The 13,230-nt window shown below is 49.4% G+C and overlaps 1 protein-coding gene and 1 long non-coding RNA gene across 3 annotated transcripts; one reads left to right on the forward strand and one right to left on the reverse strand.

The window, feature by feature from the left end:
• Positions 1-174: 174 nt before the first annotated feature.
• On the forward strand, positions 175-9,793 carry LOC147577141 (uncharacterized). Of its 2 annotated transcripts, XR_015239945.1 has the most exons (4): positions 175-238; positions 611-780; positions 2,644-3,332; positions 7,374-9,793. XR_015239945.1 is itself a non-coding variant. In XM_086674233.1 (3 exons), the coding sequence occupies exons 1-3, from the start codon at positions 3,182-3,184 to the stop codon at positions 9,550-9,552; spliced, it is 366 nt and encodes a 121-aa protein (XP_086530359.1). In that variant the 5' UTR covers positions 2,034-3,181; the 3' UTR covers positions 9,553-9,793. The 2 variants fall into 2 exon arrangements, 1 of the variants encoding a protein (XP_086530359.1); XM_086674233.1 differs by lacking the exons at positions 175-238; positions 611-780 and having other exon boundaries at positions 2,034-3,332; positions 7,374-7,525; positions 9,490-9,793.
• LOC147577142 (uncharacterized) lies at positions 1,782-3,851 on the reverse strand. The gene is made up of 4 exons (XR_015239946.1): positions 3,603-3,851; positions 3,038-3,152; positions 2,638-2,767; positions 1,782-2,040 (listed from the first exon to the last, which is right to left on the reverse strand). It is a non-coding gene; the product is annotated as an uncharacterized LOC147577142 (long non-coding RNA).
• Positions 9,794-13,230: the final 3,437 nt, after the last annotated feature.

The raw sequence follows: 13,230 nt of genomic DNA on the forward strand, positions 1-13,230 counted from the left end.
TGGCGGGGGAGGGAGGCTTCCCTGCAGGGTTGAGTCCAGGTGCTGAGTGCCTTCCCCTCCTGACTCCCTTCCCCACTCCTCCTTGGCATTTTGCTCCTCCCACTTAAGCCACTCTTCAATCTTCTCTCAGGGCCAGCCCCGGGGAATCGGGGAATCGCACTAACAACACATCCTCCTTCCAGGACCCCTTCTACAGGCAGAAGCCTTGTCCCTGCCTCCCCTGTAGCCAGGGCGATGGGTAAGTGGGAACGGGTTGCAGGTGGTCAAGGGGGGTCCTCTGGCCTCACAGACAGCTGTGCAGAGGAGTCACCAGTCCCACCCAGGGCCGAGGCACCCTCGGACTGCTCCACCAAGTCCCCAGCTCCTCCCCGAAATGCACCACTAGGGGGACCACCGACAGCTTTGTTTTTATTTTGTAACTTGTCTCTGTCAGGCCACATTCTTGACCTCTTAAGGGTGTGTGTGTGTCACCAGAAATTTGTGCACTCTGGGAGGCGCATCTGTGGCGAGAAAGGACCCTTCTCACAGAAAGGTGAAGGGCCCGGGGGGCACAGATGGTTGATGCGTGGACCCTGAGCATGCATTCGGCCTCGGCCACTTGTTCCTTCAGCAGGCTCCACACAACACCCTCAAAGCGTCAGGCTGCTTGGATGCCAGGATGCACGGGTTGCCGGGAAAGGGGGGAAGAGACACGTGGCTGCCAGGAACGCCAGAAAAGGTTTCGGTACCGAGAGAGCCCAGGGAAGTCCTCTGGCCGGAGAGGCTCCGGAAGGCTCAGAGGTGAGACCAGTGACCTAGGCCCAGCCTGCCATCCTCCTCCTGTGGCGAGGCAGGGACACCCTATTCCCTGCAAGTCCCCGCCAAGAGCTAGGATCCGGGGAGGAGGGTGCACGGACAGCCACCAAGCAGGATGCGTTTCCCCCAGGCATGTGCTGTAATGTAGGCTTGACGCTCTCGCAGCAGTTCTGGCCAGAAAGCGTACCCAGCTGGGGGACCCCAGCAGACACCTGAGGCCTGAGCTCACGGCAGCCGTTGTTGAGGAAGCAGCCACACTCTCCTGTGTCTGTCTGTCTCAGAGGGATAAAGAGTTTCGTCACAAGGTGTAACTGAAGGAGGAAAGGGACTGCAGTAGATGTCACATCCCCAGGGGATCTTCCCAGAGGAAGGACAGCTAACAAAGGCCATGCTGTCGAAAGAAGAGCATCGTACGCTGCCCTTCCCCTTGTCCCTCAGCATGGGGATCCCCACCTCCTGCCACCTCAGCTTCTGGTCCTAGCCTCGCATCCATCCAGTCAGGAGCGTCTGGTTCCCGCACAGCCTCCCATCCCACAGCTTGGGCAGGCCCTCTTACCCACACACCTGCACAGCAGAGGCCTCGAGGCCTCGTTCTCACTCGCTGGGCCTTGTTCCTCTGACTTACCGTCCCCCCTCCTTACCTGGAAGCGGATCTGACCCAGGGCTCTCCTCCAAGTGCCCAGGATGAAGGGTGGCCCCTTGTACCACCTACCCTGTCCCCACAGGGCTGTGTGCTAGCCCACTAACCTTCTTCCTGCTAGGCCCCTTCCTGGCTCAAGGCCTCACATATGCCCTTTTCTCTGTCCAAAACCCCTTCCCTTGCTCCCCAGTTTATAGCTGGTGGAAGCCAGCTTCAATGGCCGGACCGTTCTGGTGAGTTTCCACCAGACTCCTCCTGCCCGTGGAACTGCTTTCTGGAGGTCTCGTTATATTTCACTTTGCCCACTGTGCCAGTTACTATGGCTACCCAACAAATCACTCAAAAGTTGGCATTAAGTAACCATTTATCATGCCCATGGGTCGTGTGGGTCCGGAATGCAGACAGAACGTGGTGAGGATGGTTTGTCACTGGTGCCTCTGATGGAAGACTCGAAGGCTGGGGGCCAGGGTCCTCTGAATTGGCTCACTTAGATGCCTGACAGTTGATGCCAGGATCATGGGCTATCTGCTGGGATCCCCAAAGTGGCCTCTTGACGTGGCCTGGGCTTCCTTGCAGCATGGTGCCTCAGTTCCAAGAGCGAGTGTCTGGAGAGAGAGAGAGAGAGAGAGAGAGGAAGAGAGAGAGAGTGAGCACCAAGGGGAAGTCCTGTCACCTTTTATGACCTAGCCTCAGAAGTCACACAGCGTCGCTTCTGCCCCAGTCTTTTCGTTGAGGTAGTCAGACGTCCGTCCCGTTTCAAGGGGAGGGGAAATAGATTCCAGTTGTTGAAATAGGCAACATTCTGGAAGCATGTGTGAGACAGGAAGTGCTATGGCCACATTGGGAGAATACAATCCACCACGCCCTTTGGAGGCTTCTTCAGGGTAGCCGGAGCGAGGCCTCGGCCATGCTCCGGTAGTCCAAGGTAGTCCCGCTCCAGCCATACCGAAGAGCTTAAAGGTGCTGTTCAAACCTCTAATGTTTGTAGCTACTCACACCTCTCCTCCAGGAAGCCTTCTGTGATGGTTTTAGGCAGGGCCCCAAAACTTTTTGACACTCTTTCCATCAAGAGCCCCTTGAATCTTTCTTGGCTCTGGGACTTTTTAACCAGTAAAATATGGAGGACATGATGCAATGACAGTTTCTGGGCCCAGACCTTAAGAGGCCAGACCGCTTCTACTTCCTGTCTTTGGTATACTCACTCTTAGAACCCAGTCATCACGCGGCAAGAAAACCCAAGCAGCCCTGCGGAGAGGCCTGTGTGAAACCAACAGCCAGCGGCCGACTTAGAGTGAGCCGTCTTGGAAGTGGATCCTTCGGTCCCAGTTGACACTGTGGAGCAGAGACAAGGCACACCTGCTGAACTCCTCCCAAATTACACAATCGTGAGCAAACAAAACGATTGTTGATTTAAGCCGTTAAGTTTCATGGTAGGTGGTGATGCAGCAATGGGTGACTTTCCCTAACACCCTAGCAGGACTCATCTCCTCCAAACCCCCTCGTCTTGTGACCAGCCCTCCAAGTCCAGAACTTGCATTTCCCTCCTTGAAAAGAGGCTCTGAGCTTTAGCAATTCGTTCACCCATATTTGTAGAGCACTTACTGTGTTCTAGGAGCTGGAGACGCACAGTGAACAAGACAGACAAGACCCCTGTCTTCAGGGAGCTCGGGGTCCAGCGCGGGAGACAGGCAAAGCCTTCTTATTCAATGCATTGCTTCTGTGAACAAATGAAGGAGATAATTTCAGATGAGAATGACGTGGCAGAGACTCTTCAGGATGGCCAGTTCCTTTTCCCCCGGGGCAGGGACACAGCTGGACCACACTTCCCTTGCCGTAACTGCGCTTGGACCACTGGGTATGGGTGAAGACGCAGGAGCAGTGTATGGAAGGAGAGGAGGTGAGTAGATGACCCTGGGAGCCCCAGAATGCAGGAGTTAGGAGGCCGGGACACCCTTTACTTTCCCCAGATTATAAGACCCAGCCTGTCCTAGATTTTTCCCAAGCCTCTTTGCTCTCATTCCCACAAACATTACCCGTGGGGAAAGAGCCGGGGCCAGTTCTGACAGACTGGGGGGAGAGGGAGGCCAGTATCACTCCCAACCAACCCCCATTCAGAGGAGATTTTAGTGCCACTGGACCCCAATGCCCTGGGCCCTGCCTGTCTTACTTTCAAGATGCCAGGGCTCCAGCCCATGTCCAGCCAGTGAAGAAGGTTCTTTGAGTCTGACAGGTGAGCTCTGAGAGCCTCCATTTCCTTATCTGTAATATGATGGGGAGAATGCCAAGCTTGTCCACATGACAGGGGTGCTGCAAATACAATCAGGTCAGCGAAGCGTCAGGTACTGTGCCCAGGTACTGAGCACTTGCATGATTAACTCTTACAATAACGTCACGGGGCTAGGTGATGGGGAAGGCACAAGCCAGGCTCTGCCAGTCTGTGGGATGCATGAACGTGATGGCTGAAGGCTCCTACCTGCCGGTGTCAGCATCAGCACCAGGGCCCGAACTCACTGTGTGTTAAAAATGGAGGTGTCGTTCCTGGGCGTATGTGCGTATAATTCAGCTAGTGCTCTCATGGCGGTGACCAGGCCGCTGCCAGGTTTCTCAGAATCCTGCCACCTCAGAGATTCAGAGAAACTTAGATTTTCAGAGAAAGTCTGTTGGTACGCCGCAGAGATGTTAACCACAGAGCCTGAGCAGAAGCCAGGTGAGAGTTAGTTCAGCAGGCCAGGCAGAGTTCACCCTTCCTGTCCCCAGCTGTGGGCAGAGGCCCCAAAGCACAGTGTAAATGTCAGATCCGTGCCCCTAAGCGTGTGGGAGGAGCACTGTCCCAGGAGTGAGCAGCCCAGCAGTCAGCTCTGCCCTGTCCAGCAGTACACAAAGCCCACCCAGGCCACACAGCAATCATCCTCCTGCTTAGGCAGGGTTTGGTCCCAGCTCGTTCAGAGACATGGGGAGCCCCTCCCAGTTCCTGACACTTGGCTTCTCCATCGGAAAATGAAAGGGTTACATTAGATCAGGTCCTTTTTTCAAACTTTTCTGACCATAACCCACGTTAAGACAAACATTTTACACGTACTATATAGGACAACCTCAAGTGCTGTAACTCACATCCCAAGATGTCAATGGCTTAACACGAGAAAAGTTCATTTCTCACTCACATAATTTCAATGCACTGTTTCCTGCTTTGTGGGTGAATCCTGAATCCACAAAGTGATTCAGGAACCCAGCCACCCTGACCCAGAAGTAAAATGTCACTTTCAATCACATTCCATTAGTGAGGGCAAGTCACCCAGGGGCCCTGCCTAGAGCAAGGGTCTGGAGATGGTCACTCCAGGAGCCCACCCCCTCCCTCGGGACACACGTATTCTCCGAGAGGGGAGCACAGATCTGGCAGCCAGTCAGCCACCTCTGACACACCCTGGATACACACACACACACACACACACACACACACACACACACACACACACACTCACCCATGCAACTGAAATAGAAGGTTCATGAAACAAACTTGCTCATCCTGCATGTGATGCTTCCTGATTCTAATACCTTCTACCTTATTTTATTTTATTAGTGCTGGGCATGCCCCACTATTGGATCAGTGCCTACAGTTTACAAATTCAGACGATTACTCAAAGAAACAGCCATAATATTATCCTACTCTGTAGAGTGTATAGAGTTGAATGGCCACATGTCTTGAAGGACTTAATTCAGCCAAGAAGAGGGTTCCTTAACACCATAGCTGCTGCTCAGGGGAAGATGCAATGCAGAAAAGTTGGCTTTTAACCCACTATAGGCTCAGATGAACTACTAATCTATCCAAAGAACTGAGGCCTGGTCAAACGTCCAGGAGCAGAAGACACACCTGGGGGCCCAGGAGGATGGTTTCTAAAGCAAGTTACAGACCGGATTGGAGGAGGCTCCAAGCCTCCTTCTGAGAGGGATTTTGCAAGTTCTTTTCCCAGAATGCAGTTGACTTTGGACAAAATTCCAGCTAGGTGGCAATGATGATGCCCTAGAACAGTGGAGAAGCAGCAGGCATCTTAGCCCCTGCCATGAAATATCCTGGTATCCCCCCAGACCACCTCTTCTCTCTCTTGCCCCCACCCCCAGGAAGTATCTAGTCTGCCTCCATCTCATTGCTGATGCTCCCTGAGCTCTGATGGGTCTGCAAAGCAACTTCTGCTCTGGAAGCTCTTTTCTCAGAAACACCTGGGAGAGGGCCCTGTAACTGTGACTCAGCTTATGACATATATGACTCAAAGTCACACTGGAGACACTGGCCCCTTTCTTTGAAGAGACAAATCAGCCTTCAGTGAGTGACCTAGATCCAATTTCAAAATTTCCAACTAATTTTGGTCAATAACTTGTGCAACTGTCCTATTATGAACCAAGAGCAAGGAGCCTCTCCATGGAAAAGGTGTGTGAGGGCAGGAATATGGGATTGTTCAGGCAGTGGATCTGGGTTCAAGAAGGGCCTCTGCCTCCACATAAGCTGTGAGCTCTTGAGCAACGTGCACAACTTCTCTCAACCTCCATTTTCTTACCTGGGAATGGGAAACGTTACCTGCCTCCCAGGACATGTGTGAGAAGCAGATGGTTTAAAGTAAGTGAAGGGCAATACTCATGGTGAGTACCCCGTAGACACTGCCCTGTCCACCCTCAACCTCTGGAAGAGGAAGGGCCACATAACACATTTACTTTCTAGGTGTAGACTTCATTGCCCTTCTGCATGGATGTGACAAGCCAAACGAGCCCTTTATTAGGAATATATGTGTGGTGGACAGGTGCATTCCGAGGGCCACACACACCCAGCCCAGCCAAGGGACTGGCCTTGGGGAACCTGTTGCTACCGTGTATATTCCCTGACAAGTCCAAATATGACAATTTGTGAATTTGAGAAAGGCGGACTCAGGAGTAGAGGAGGGATGTGATGTGTGCCAAACCAGGAAGAAAGGGTAGCAGGTGGATTTGCCCAAAGAAGCGAAGTGTTGAGCTGGACCTTGGAGTTGACTGGGCAGTTTTATGGGGAGGTGTTCTAGATACTGGGAGTAGCGGCATACACAGAGTGTGCAGAGGTGAGGCCCCGAGCAGGGAGGGAGCAAGGGAGGTTCTTGGTGGGGTGGGGGCCCTAAGCGAGAGACCCCAGCAAGGTCTGAGGACTCCAAGTCCTCTCTGGGACCTTCTCCCCACTCTGGGATTGTGTTTGTTAGAGGTGAAGGCTTCTACAATATCTGTAGTTCACAGCTCAAATTTAAGGAATCGCCTAAGAATGGCCAGGCTGTCTCAGACAGGAGCCTGGGGAGATTGGCACTGCTGTAGGGAAACAGCATGAGCAAAGGCAGAGAGGCTGGGATAAAAGAAGGAAAGAAAGACAGTCTAGAGAGACATTTCTGGTGTCAGGGAGGAGCATGAGCTGGAAATAAGAAGGATCTGAGTCTCTGCCTTGGCCCTGCTTCTCGCTGGGTAGCCTTGGGCAAGTCACCTCCCCTCTCTGGGCCCCAGTCTTATCTCCTTATTGATGAAATGAGAGGTAGGAACTGCACAGAAATCACCTGTAGGGGCCTAGAGTGGGAACTTCCAGAGCTGAGGGTGTGGGCATGCTCACCGTCCCTCCAGATCCTGGAATCTGGGCACGGCACAAATGGCTGCAGATGAAAGAGGGGAGGGTGAGAGGGAATCAGTGCATCAGTGAAGGCCCCACAACCTGTTCCTGGGACAACAGGCTGTTGCCGATAGGGAGAGCAAAGATGTGGAGGAATTATAACTCATGATTTCTAGTGGGAGTTATGGTGCAATGACTTTGTAAAATAGTTCAGGGGCTTCTAATAAAGTTAAACATACACTTAACCAGCAATCACACCCTTAAGTATTTACTGAAGAAAGATGAAATACACGCCTCACAAAAAGACTTACACATTACCATTCACAACAGCTTTGTTCACTATAGCCCCAAACTGGAAATCACCCAAAAGTCCATCAACGGACAGCAAATGGCGGAACGGCCAGGTGACGGAGAGCCACTCAGCAGCACAAAGGAGTGAGCCTTGGGTACACACAGCATGGATGGACCTCATGGACATAAGGGTGAGCTACAAAAACCAAACAAGAAGGAGTCCCTACTAGGATTCCATTTAGATAAAGTTCAGGAAAAGACAAAAATGAGTCTATAGTGACGGACCTCAGAGAGTGGTTGCTGCTGGTCAGTGGGGGCGGGGGTTGTCTGGGAAGAGGCCCGAGAAACGTTCTGCATTGTGTTCAGTAAATATCTTCCTCTCCCCTCCCTGTCTCCCTTCCCTCACTCCCTTTCCCTCTTCTCTGTCAATGAAACTGTCTTCCGTCTGCATATAATCAAATATAATTGTGAGTACCCAACAACAGAACATATGCATCTCCTATGGATCTATGGACACATATTTCTGCATACACATGCATTCAACAAGTATTTCAGACACCATTCTAGGCACCAGGGAAGCAGTAGTGAAAAAAAAACAGGTCCTTATGGAGGTGATAGTCTAATGTCACCATTCTTGCCAGTCCCCCACCCCAGCCTCCTCTGGTCTCATAGATGTTACAAATCTGGGTCACTGGTTTGGGTAAATGAAGAGCTCAGAGTCATGGTGAATAATTATGTTTATAATAATAATAAGTAATAGGGACTCGGCCAACATGGCAGAGAAGTAGGGGGATCTGTACTTCCCGTGTCTCCCAAATAAAGAAGGGCTGAAGCCAAAGGACTTTGAACCCCAAGAGTCTGGGAGGAAAAGAGACTGAATCTACCAGGAAGAAAATGGGACAACTTGAGAGACCATAGGTGAGTGAGTGTGAACTAGGGGAGACAAAACGGGCCATGTAGGCGTGGAGGGGACGGATCACCTTCTGCCGAGAGACAAAGGGAAGAGAAAGAGCGGCTGTGGAAGCGTAGGACTCTATCTGGACAAGAGAAGAAACATCAGACCTGGACGAAGAAGGATCCCATCTCTAACTGCAGGTTACAGGATCTCTAACTACAGATCCCATCTTCGGACTGGGGTCCGCTGCCCTGTTTGCACACCTGGGGAGGAGGGGAGCCACTCCTGGGTTCCGTGGTAGATCAGCAGCCCAGTCTGCAGCAGGAGAAACCGGTCCCCTCCCCTGAAGGGCTCGGCACAGGACAAAACCAGCTGGGACCTCATATCGGGAGATGCTTCCCCAGTACTGGGGCGCACGAGCAGGAGTTTAATTCCCAGCCAAGCCTCCGGGGCAAAGGAGTCGGTGGAGCAAGACAGAGAGCCTCGTCTGTGCCCTGGCACAGCGAGGAGGGCTGCAAAGGAGTGATTTGGGACACCATGTCGTGGAGAAGAGACTGGGGGGTCGCCATTTTTCTCCCCACCACCAATAAGGTGGGGCCTCGGGGATCGGTCTGCAGGGCCCACGGTGGAGACAGGACCAGCCTACGCCAGACCATGCCCTCCATGCCAGGTAACTGCATATCTACTGGAGCGGGATAGACGCTGTGGAACTATACGGCCTCCTTCTCCAGACCAGCGCTGCTGCATTGCCTGGATTAATTCTAGGTCAATTCTGGATATATAGATAAATTCTCCCCCCAATTTCTCCTCCTTATCTCTTCCCTCCTCTAGGCTGGTTACTCTGGTTATTGGTTTGTTTAAACAGACATATTTAAACAGACATATTTATTCATACATGTTTTACACCTCCTTCTTTACATTCCTTTCTCTCTCTCTCTGGAATAATCAAGCCATATAGTTCTCTGTCTGGGTAACTTTATGTTCATTTCTTTTTCCCTGCCTCCTTTCTTATTTTCCTTTCTCTCTCTCTGGATTAAGCCTTTTAGTGTCTCTGCCCAGTCAATGTTTATTTCTTCTTTTCCCCCACCCCTGTCATTTCTCTCTTTGTATGTGCTCTTCCATCAGCACTGCCTCCACCCTGTTCTTTACTGTGTTTCTGGTTTTTGCTTTTGGATTGTTTTTAGACTTTTGTTTTCTGTTGTTTGTTTTATTTGCTTGTGTGTTTGTGTGTTTTTGTCTCCTGTTTGTTTTCCTTTACAGGGCTACTTCAAGGAACAAATCAAAGCACACCTGACGGAGGGTCCAAAACATCACTACGAGTAGGGAAATAAAATAACCAAAGTCACAACAACAGAGAGCAAGTAACACTCTCCAAAAATCACTTCCTGAAGGGCCAGGCCCTGGACACTGTATGACCCCCCTTTAATATAGGAGTACTCGCAGGTGCAGCACATAACAAGCTTTTAAAACTCATAAGGGACAGAAAACTAGCCAAAATGATGAAATGGAAGAATTCTCCTCCAAAGAAATTCCAGGAAGAAGTGACAGCTAAAGAATTGATCAAAACAGATTTAAGTAGTATAAGAAAGAAATCTGGAATAGCCATACTTATATCAGACAAACTAGACTTTAAATTAAAGGTTGTAACAAGAGATGAAGAAGGGCTTTATATAATAATTACAGGGTCTGTCCATCAGGAAGAGCTAACAATTATAAATGTCTATGCCCTGAATTCAAAGGACCTAAATATATAAAATAATTACTCACAAACATAAGCAGCCTTATTGGTAAGAATGTGGTAATTGCGGGGGACTTTAATACTCCACTTACAACAATGGATAGATCATCTAGACACAGGATCAATAAAGAAACAAGGGCCTTAGGGGCGCCTGGGTGGCGCAGTCGGTTAAGCGTCCGACTTCAGCCAGGTCACAATCTCGCGGTCCGTGAGTTCGAGCCCCGTGTCAAGCTCTGGGCTGATGGCTCAGAGCCTGGAGCCTGTTTCCGATTCTGTGTCTCCCTCTCTCTCTGCCCCTCCCCCGTTCATGCTCTGTCTCTCTCTGTCCCAAAAATAAATAAACGTTGAAAAAAAAAATTAAAAAAAAAAAAAAAAAAAAAAAAGAAACAAGGGCCTTGAATGATACATTGGATCAGATGGACTTGACAGATATACTTAGAACTCTGCATCCCAAAGTAACAGAACATACTTTCTTCTTGAGTGCACGTGGAACATTCTCCAAGATAGATCACATACTGGGTCACAAAACAGCCCTCAATAAATATAAAATAAATGAGATCATACCATGCACACTTTCAGATCAAAATGCTATGAAACTTAAAAATCAACCACAGGAAAAAGTCTGAAAAACCTCCAAAAGCATGGAAGTTAAAGAACATCCTACTAAAGAATGAATGGCAATTAGAGAAGAAATTAAGAAATATATGGAAACAAATGAAAATGAAAATACAACAATCCAAATCCTTTGGGGTGCAGCAAAGGCAGTCCTAAGAGGAAAATAAATTGCAATGCAGGCCTATCTCAAGAAATAAGGGAGGAAGATGGGGGCGTAGGAGGATGCTGGGTTCACGGCGTCCTGCTGACCACTTAGATTCCGCCCACATCTGCCTAAATAACCCAGAAAACTGCCAGAAGCCTAGCAGAATGGACTCTCCAGAGCCAAGCATAGACAAGAGGCCCACGGAAGAGGGTAGGAAGGGCAGAGAGGCAGTGCGTGCTACACGGACTGGCGGGAGGGAGCCAGGGCGGTGGAGGGGCAGCCCGCCCTGCAAGGCAGAGCCCGAGTCTGGCTTGCAAAAGCAGAGGGGCCAGACAGAGTGTGTTCTGACAGCCAGCAGGACTTAACATCTGGAATATTATAAGTCAACAGCTCTGCTCCGAGAGCAGGAGGACTAGAGGACAATGGGAGGGAGAGTTGTTGAGCCCCAGAGGACAGAGCTCAGCTTGGTGGGGAACAAAGGCGCTGGGAAGTGCCATCTCCCTCACCCATCCCCCAGCCAAAATCCCAAAGGGAACCAGTTCCCATCACGGAACTTGCTTGCACCATGCAAACACCCAACACTGTGCTTCTGTGGATCCATCCCTCCGACGGGTCTGCCTCCCTCCTGGTGCCACAGGGCCCCTCCCGAAGCGGACCACCGAAGGCAAAACGAGCTGAGTCTGCCCTTCCCGCCCCTGTGCATCTTGCTGATCCACCCCGGCTAATACGCCAGATCCCATTGAAGCAGCACCATAAGCCTGGCGGTGTGCAAACAGCCCAGACAGGGGCGACACCACTCCACAGTGAGTCCTGCCCCTGGGAGAGGGGAAGAGAAGGGTACACACCAGTCTGACTGTGGCCCCAGTGGTGGGCTGGGGGCACACATCAGGTCTGACTTCGGCCCCGCCCACCAACACAAGTTACTCCAGACAGCACAGAGGAATAGCCCTGCAGTTCCACGCCACTACAGGGACTATCCAAAATGACGAAACGGAATAATTCTCCTCAAAAGAAACTCCAGGAAGTAGCAACAGCTAACGAACTGATCAAAAACGATTTAAGCAATGTAAAAGAAAATGAATTTAAAATAATAGTCATAAAATTAATCACTGGGCTTGAAAAAAGTATAGAGGACAGCAGAGAATCTATTGCTACAGCGATGAAGGGACTAAGGAACAGTCAGGAGGAGCTAAAAAATGCTATAAAGGAGCTGCAAAATAAAATGGAGGCGACCACAGCTCGGATTGAAGAGGCAGAGGAGAGAATAGGTGAATTAGAAGATAAAATTATGGAAAAAGAGAAGCCGAGAAAAAGAGAGATAAAAAAATCCAGGAGTATGAGGGGAGACTTCGAGAACTAAGTGACACAATTAAACGCAGTAATATACGCATAACTGCGATTCCAGAGGAGGAAGAGAGAGGGAAAGGTGCTGAAGGTGTACTTGAAGAAATTATAGCTGAGAACTTCCCTGATCTGGGGAAGGAAAAAGGCATAGAAATCCAAGAGGCACAGAGAACTCCCTTCAGACGTAACTTGAATCGATCTTCTGCACGACATATCATAGTGAAACTGGCAAAATACAAGGATAAAGAGAAAATTCTGAAAGCAACTAGGGATAAACATGCTCTAACATATAAAGGGAGACCAATAAGACTAGTAATGGATCTATTTATGGAAACTTGGCAGGCCAGAAAGGAATGGCAGGAAATCTTCAATGTGATGAACAGAAAAAAATATGCAGCTGAGAATCCTTTATCCAGAAAGTCTGTCATTTAGAATAGAAGGAAAGATAAAGGTCTTCCCAAACAAACAAAAACTGAAGGAATTCATCACCACTAAACCAGCCCTATAAGAGATCCTAAGGGGGATCCTGTGAGACAAGGTACCAGAGACATCACTACAAGCATGACACCTACAGACATCACAATGACTCTAAACCCATATCTTTCAATAATAACACTGAATGTAAATGGACTAAATGCTCCAACCAAAAGACATAGGGTATCAGAATGGATAAAAAAAAACAAGACCCATCTATTTTCTGTCTACAAGAGACTCATTTTAGACCTGAGGACACCTTCAGATTGAAAGCGAGGGGATGGAGAACTATCTATCATGATACTGGAAGTCAAAAGAAAGCTGGAATAGTCATACTTATATCAAACAAACTAGACTTTAAATTAAAGGCTGTAACAAGAGATGAAGAAGGGCATTATATAATAATTACAGGGTCTATCCATCAGGAAGAGCTAACAATTATAAATGTCTATGCGCTGAATACGGGAGCCCCCAAATATATAAAACAATTACTCACAAACATAAGCAGCCTTATTGATAAGAATGTGGTAATTGCAGGGGAGTTTAATACTCCACTTACAACAATGGATAGATCAATAAAGAAACAAGGGCCCTGAATGATACATTGGATCAGATGGACTTGACAGATATATTTAGAACTCTGCATCCCAAAGCAACAGAATATACTTTCTTCTCGAGTGCACAT

Source organism: Puma concolor, chromosome C2 (genome assembly GCF_028749965.1).
Source record: "Puma concolor isolate L17-30 chromosome C2, mPumCon1.1.hap2, whole genome shotgun sequence".
Taxonomy (NCBI): domain Eukaryota; kingdom Metazoa; phylum Chordata; class Mammalia; order Carnivora; family Felidae; genus Puma; species Puma concolor.

Bases quoted from the DNA above. Each gene is read 5' to 3' on its own strand.
- LOC147577141 (XM_086674233.1), top strand. From the start codon at position 3,182: ATGAGAATGACGTGGCAGAGACTCTTCAGGATGGCCAGTTCCTTTTCC. The intron at 3,333-7,373 runs GTGAGTAGATGA...CATTCACAACAG, and splicing joins AGTGTATGGAAGGAGAGGAG to CTTTGTTCACTATAGCCCCA. The intron at 7,526-9,489 runs GTGAGCTACAAA...TTTCCTTTACAG, and splicing joins TGGACCTCATGGACATAAGG to GGCTACTTCAAGGAACAAAT.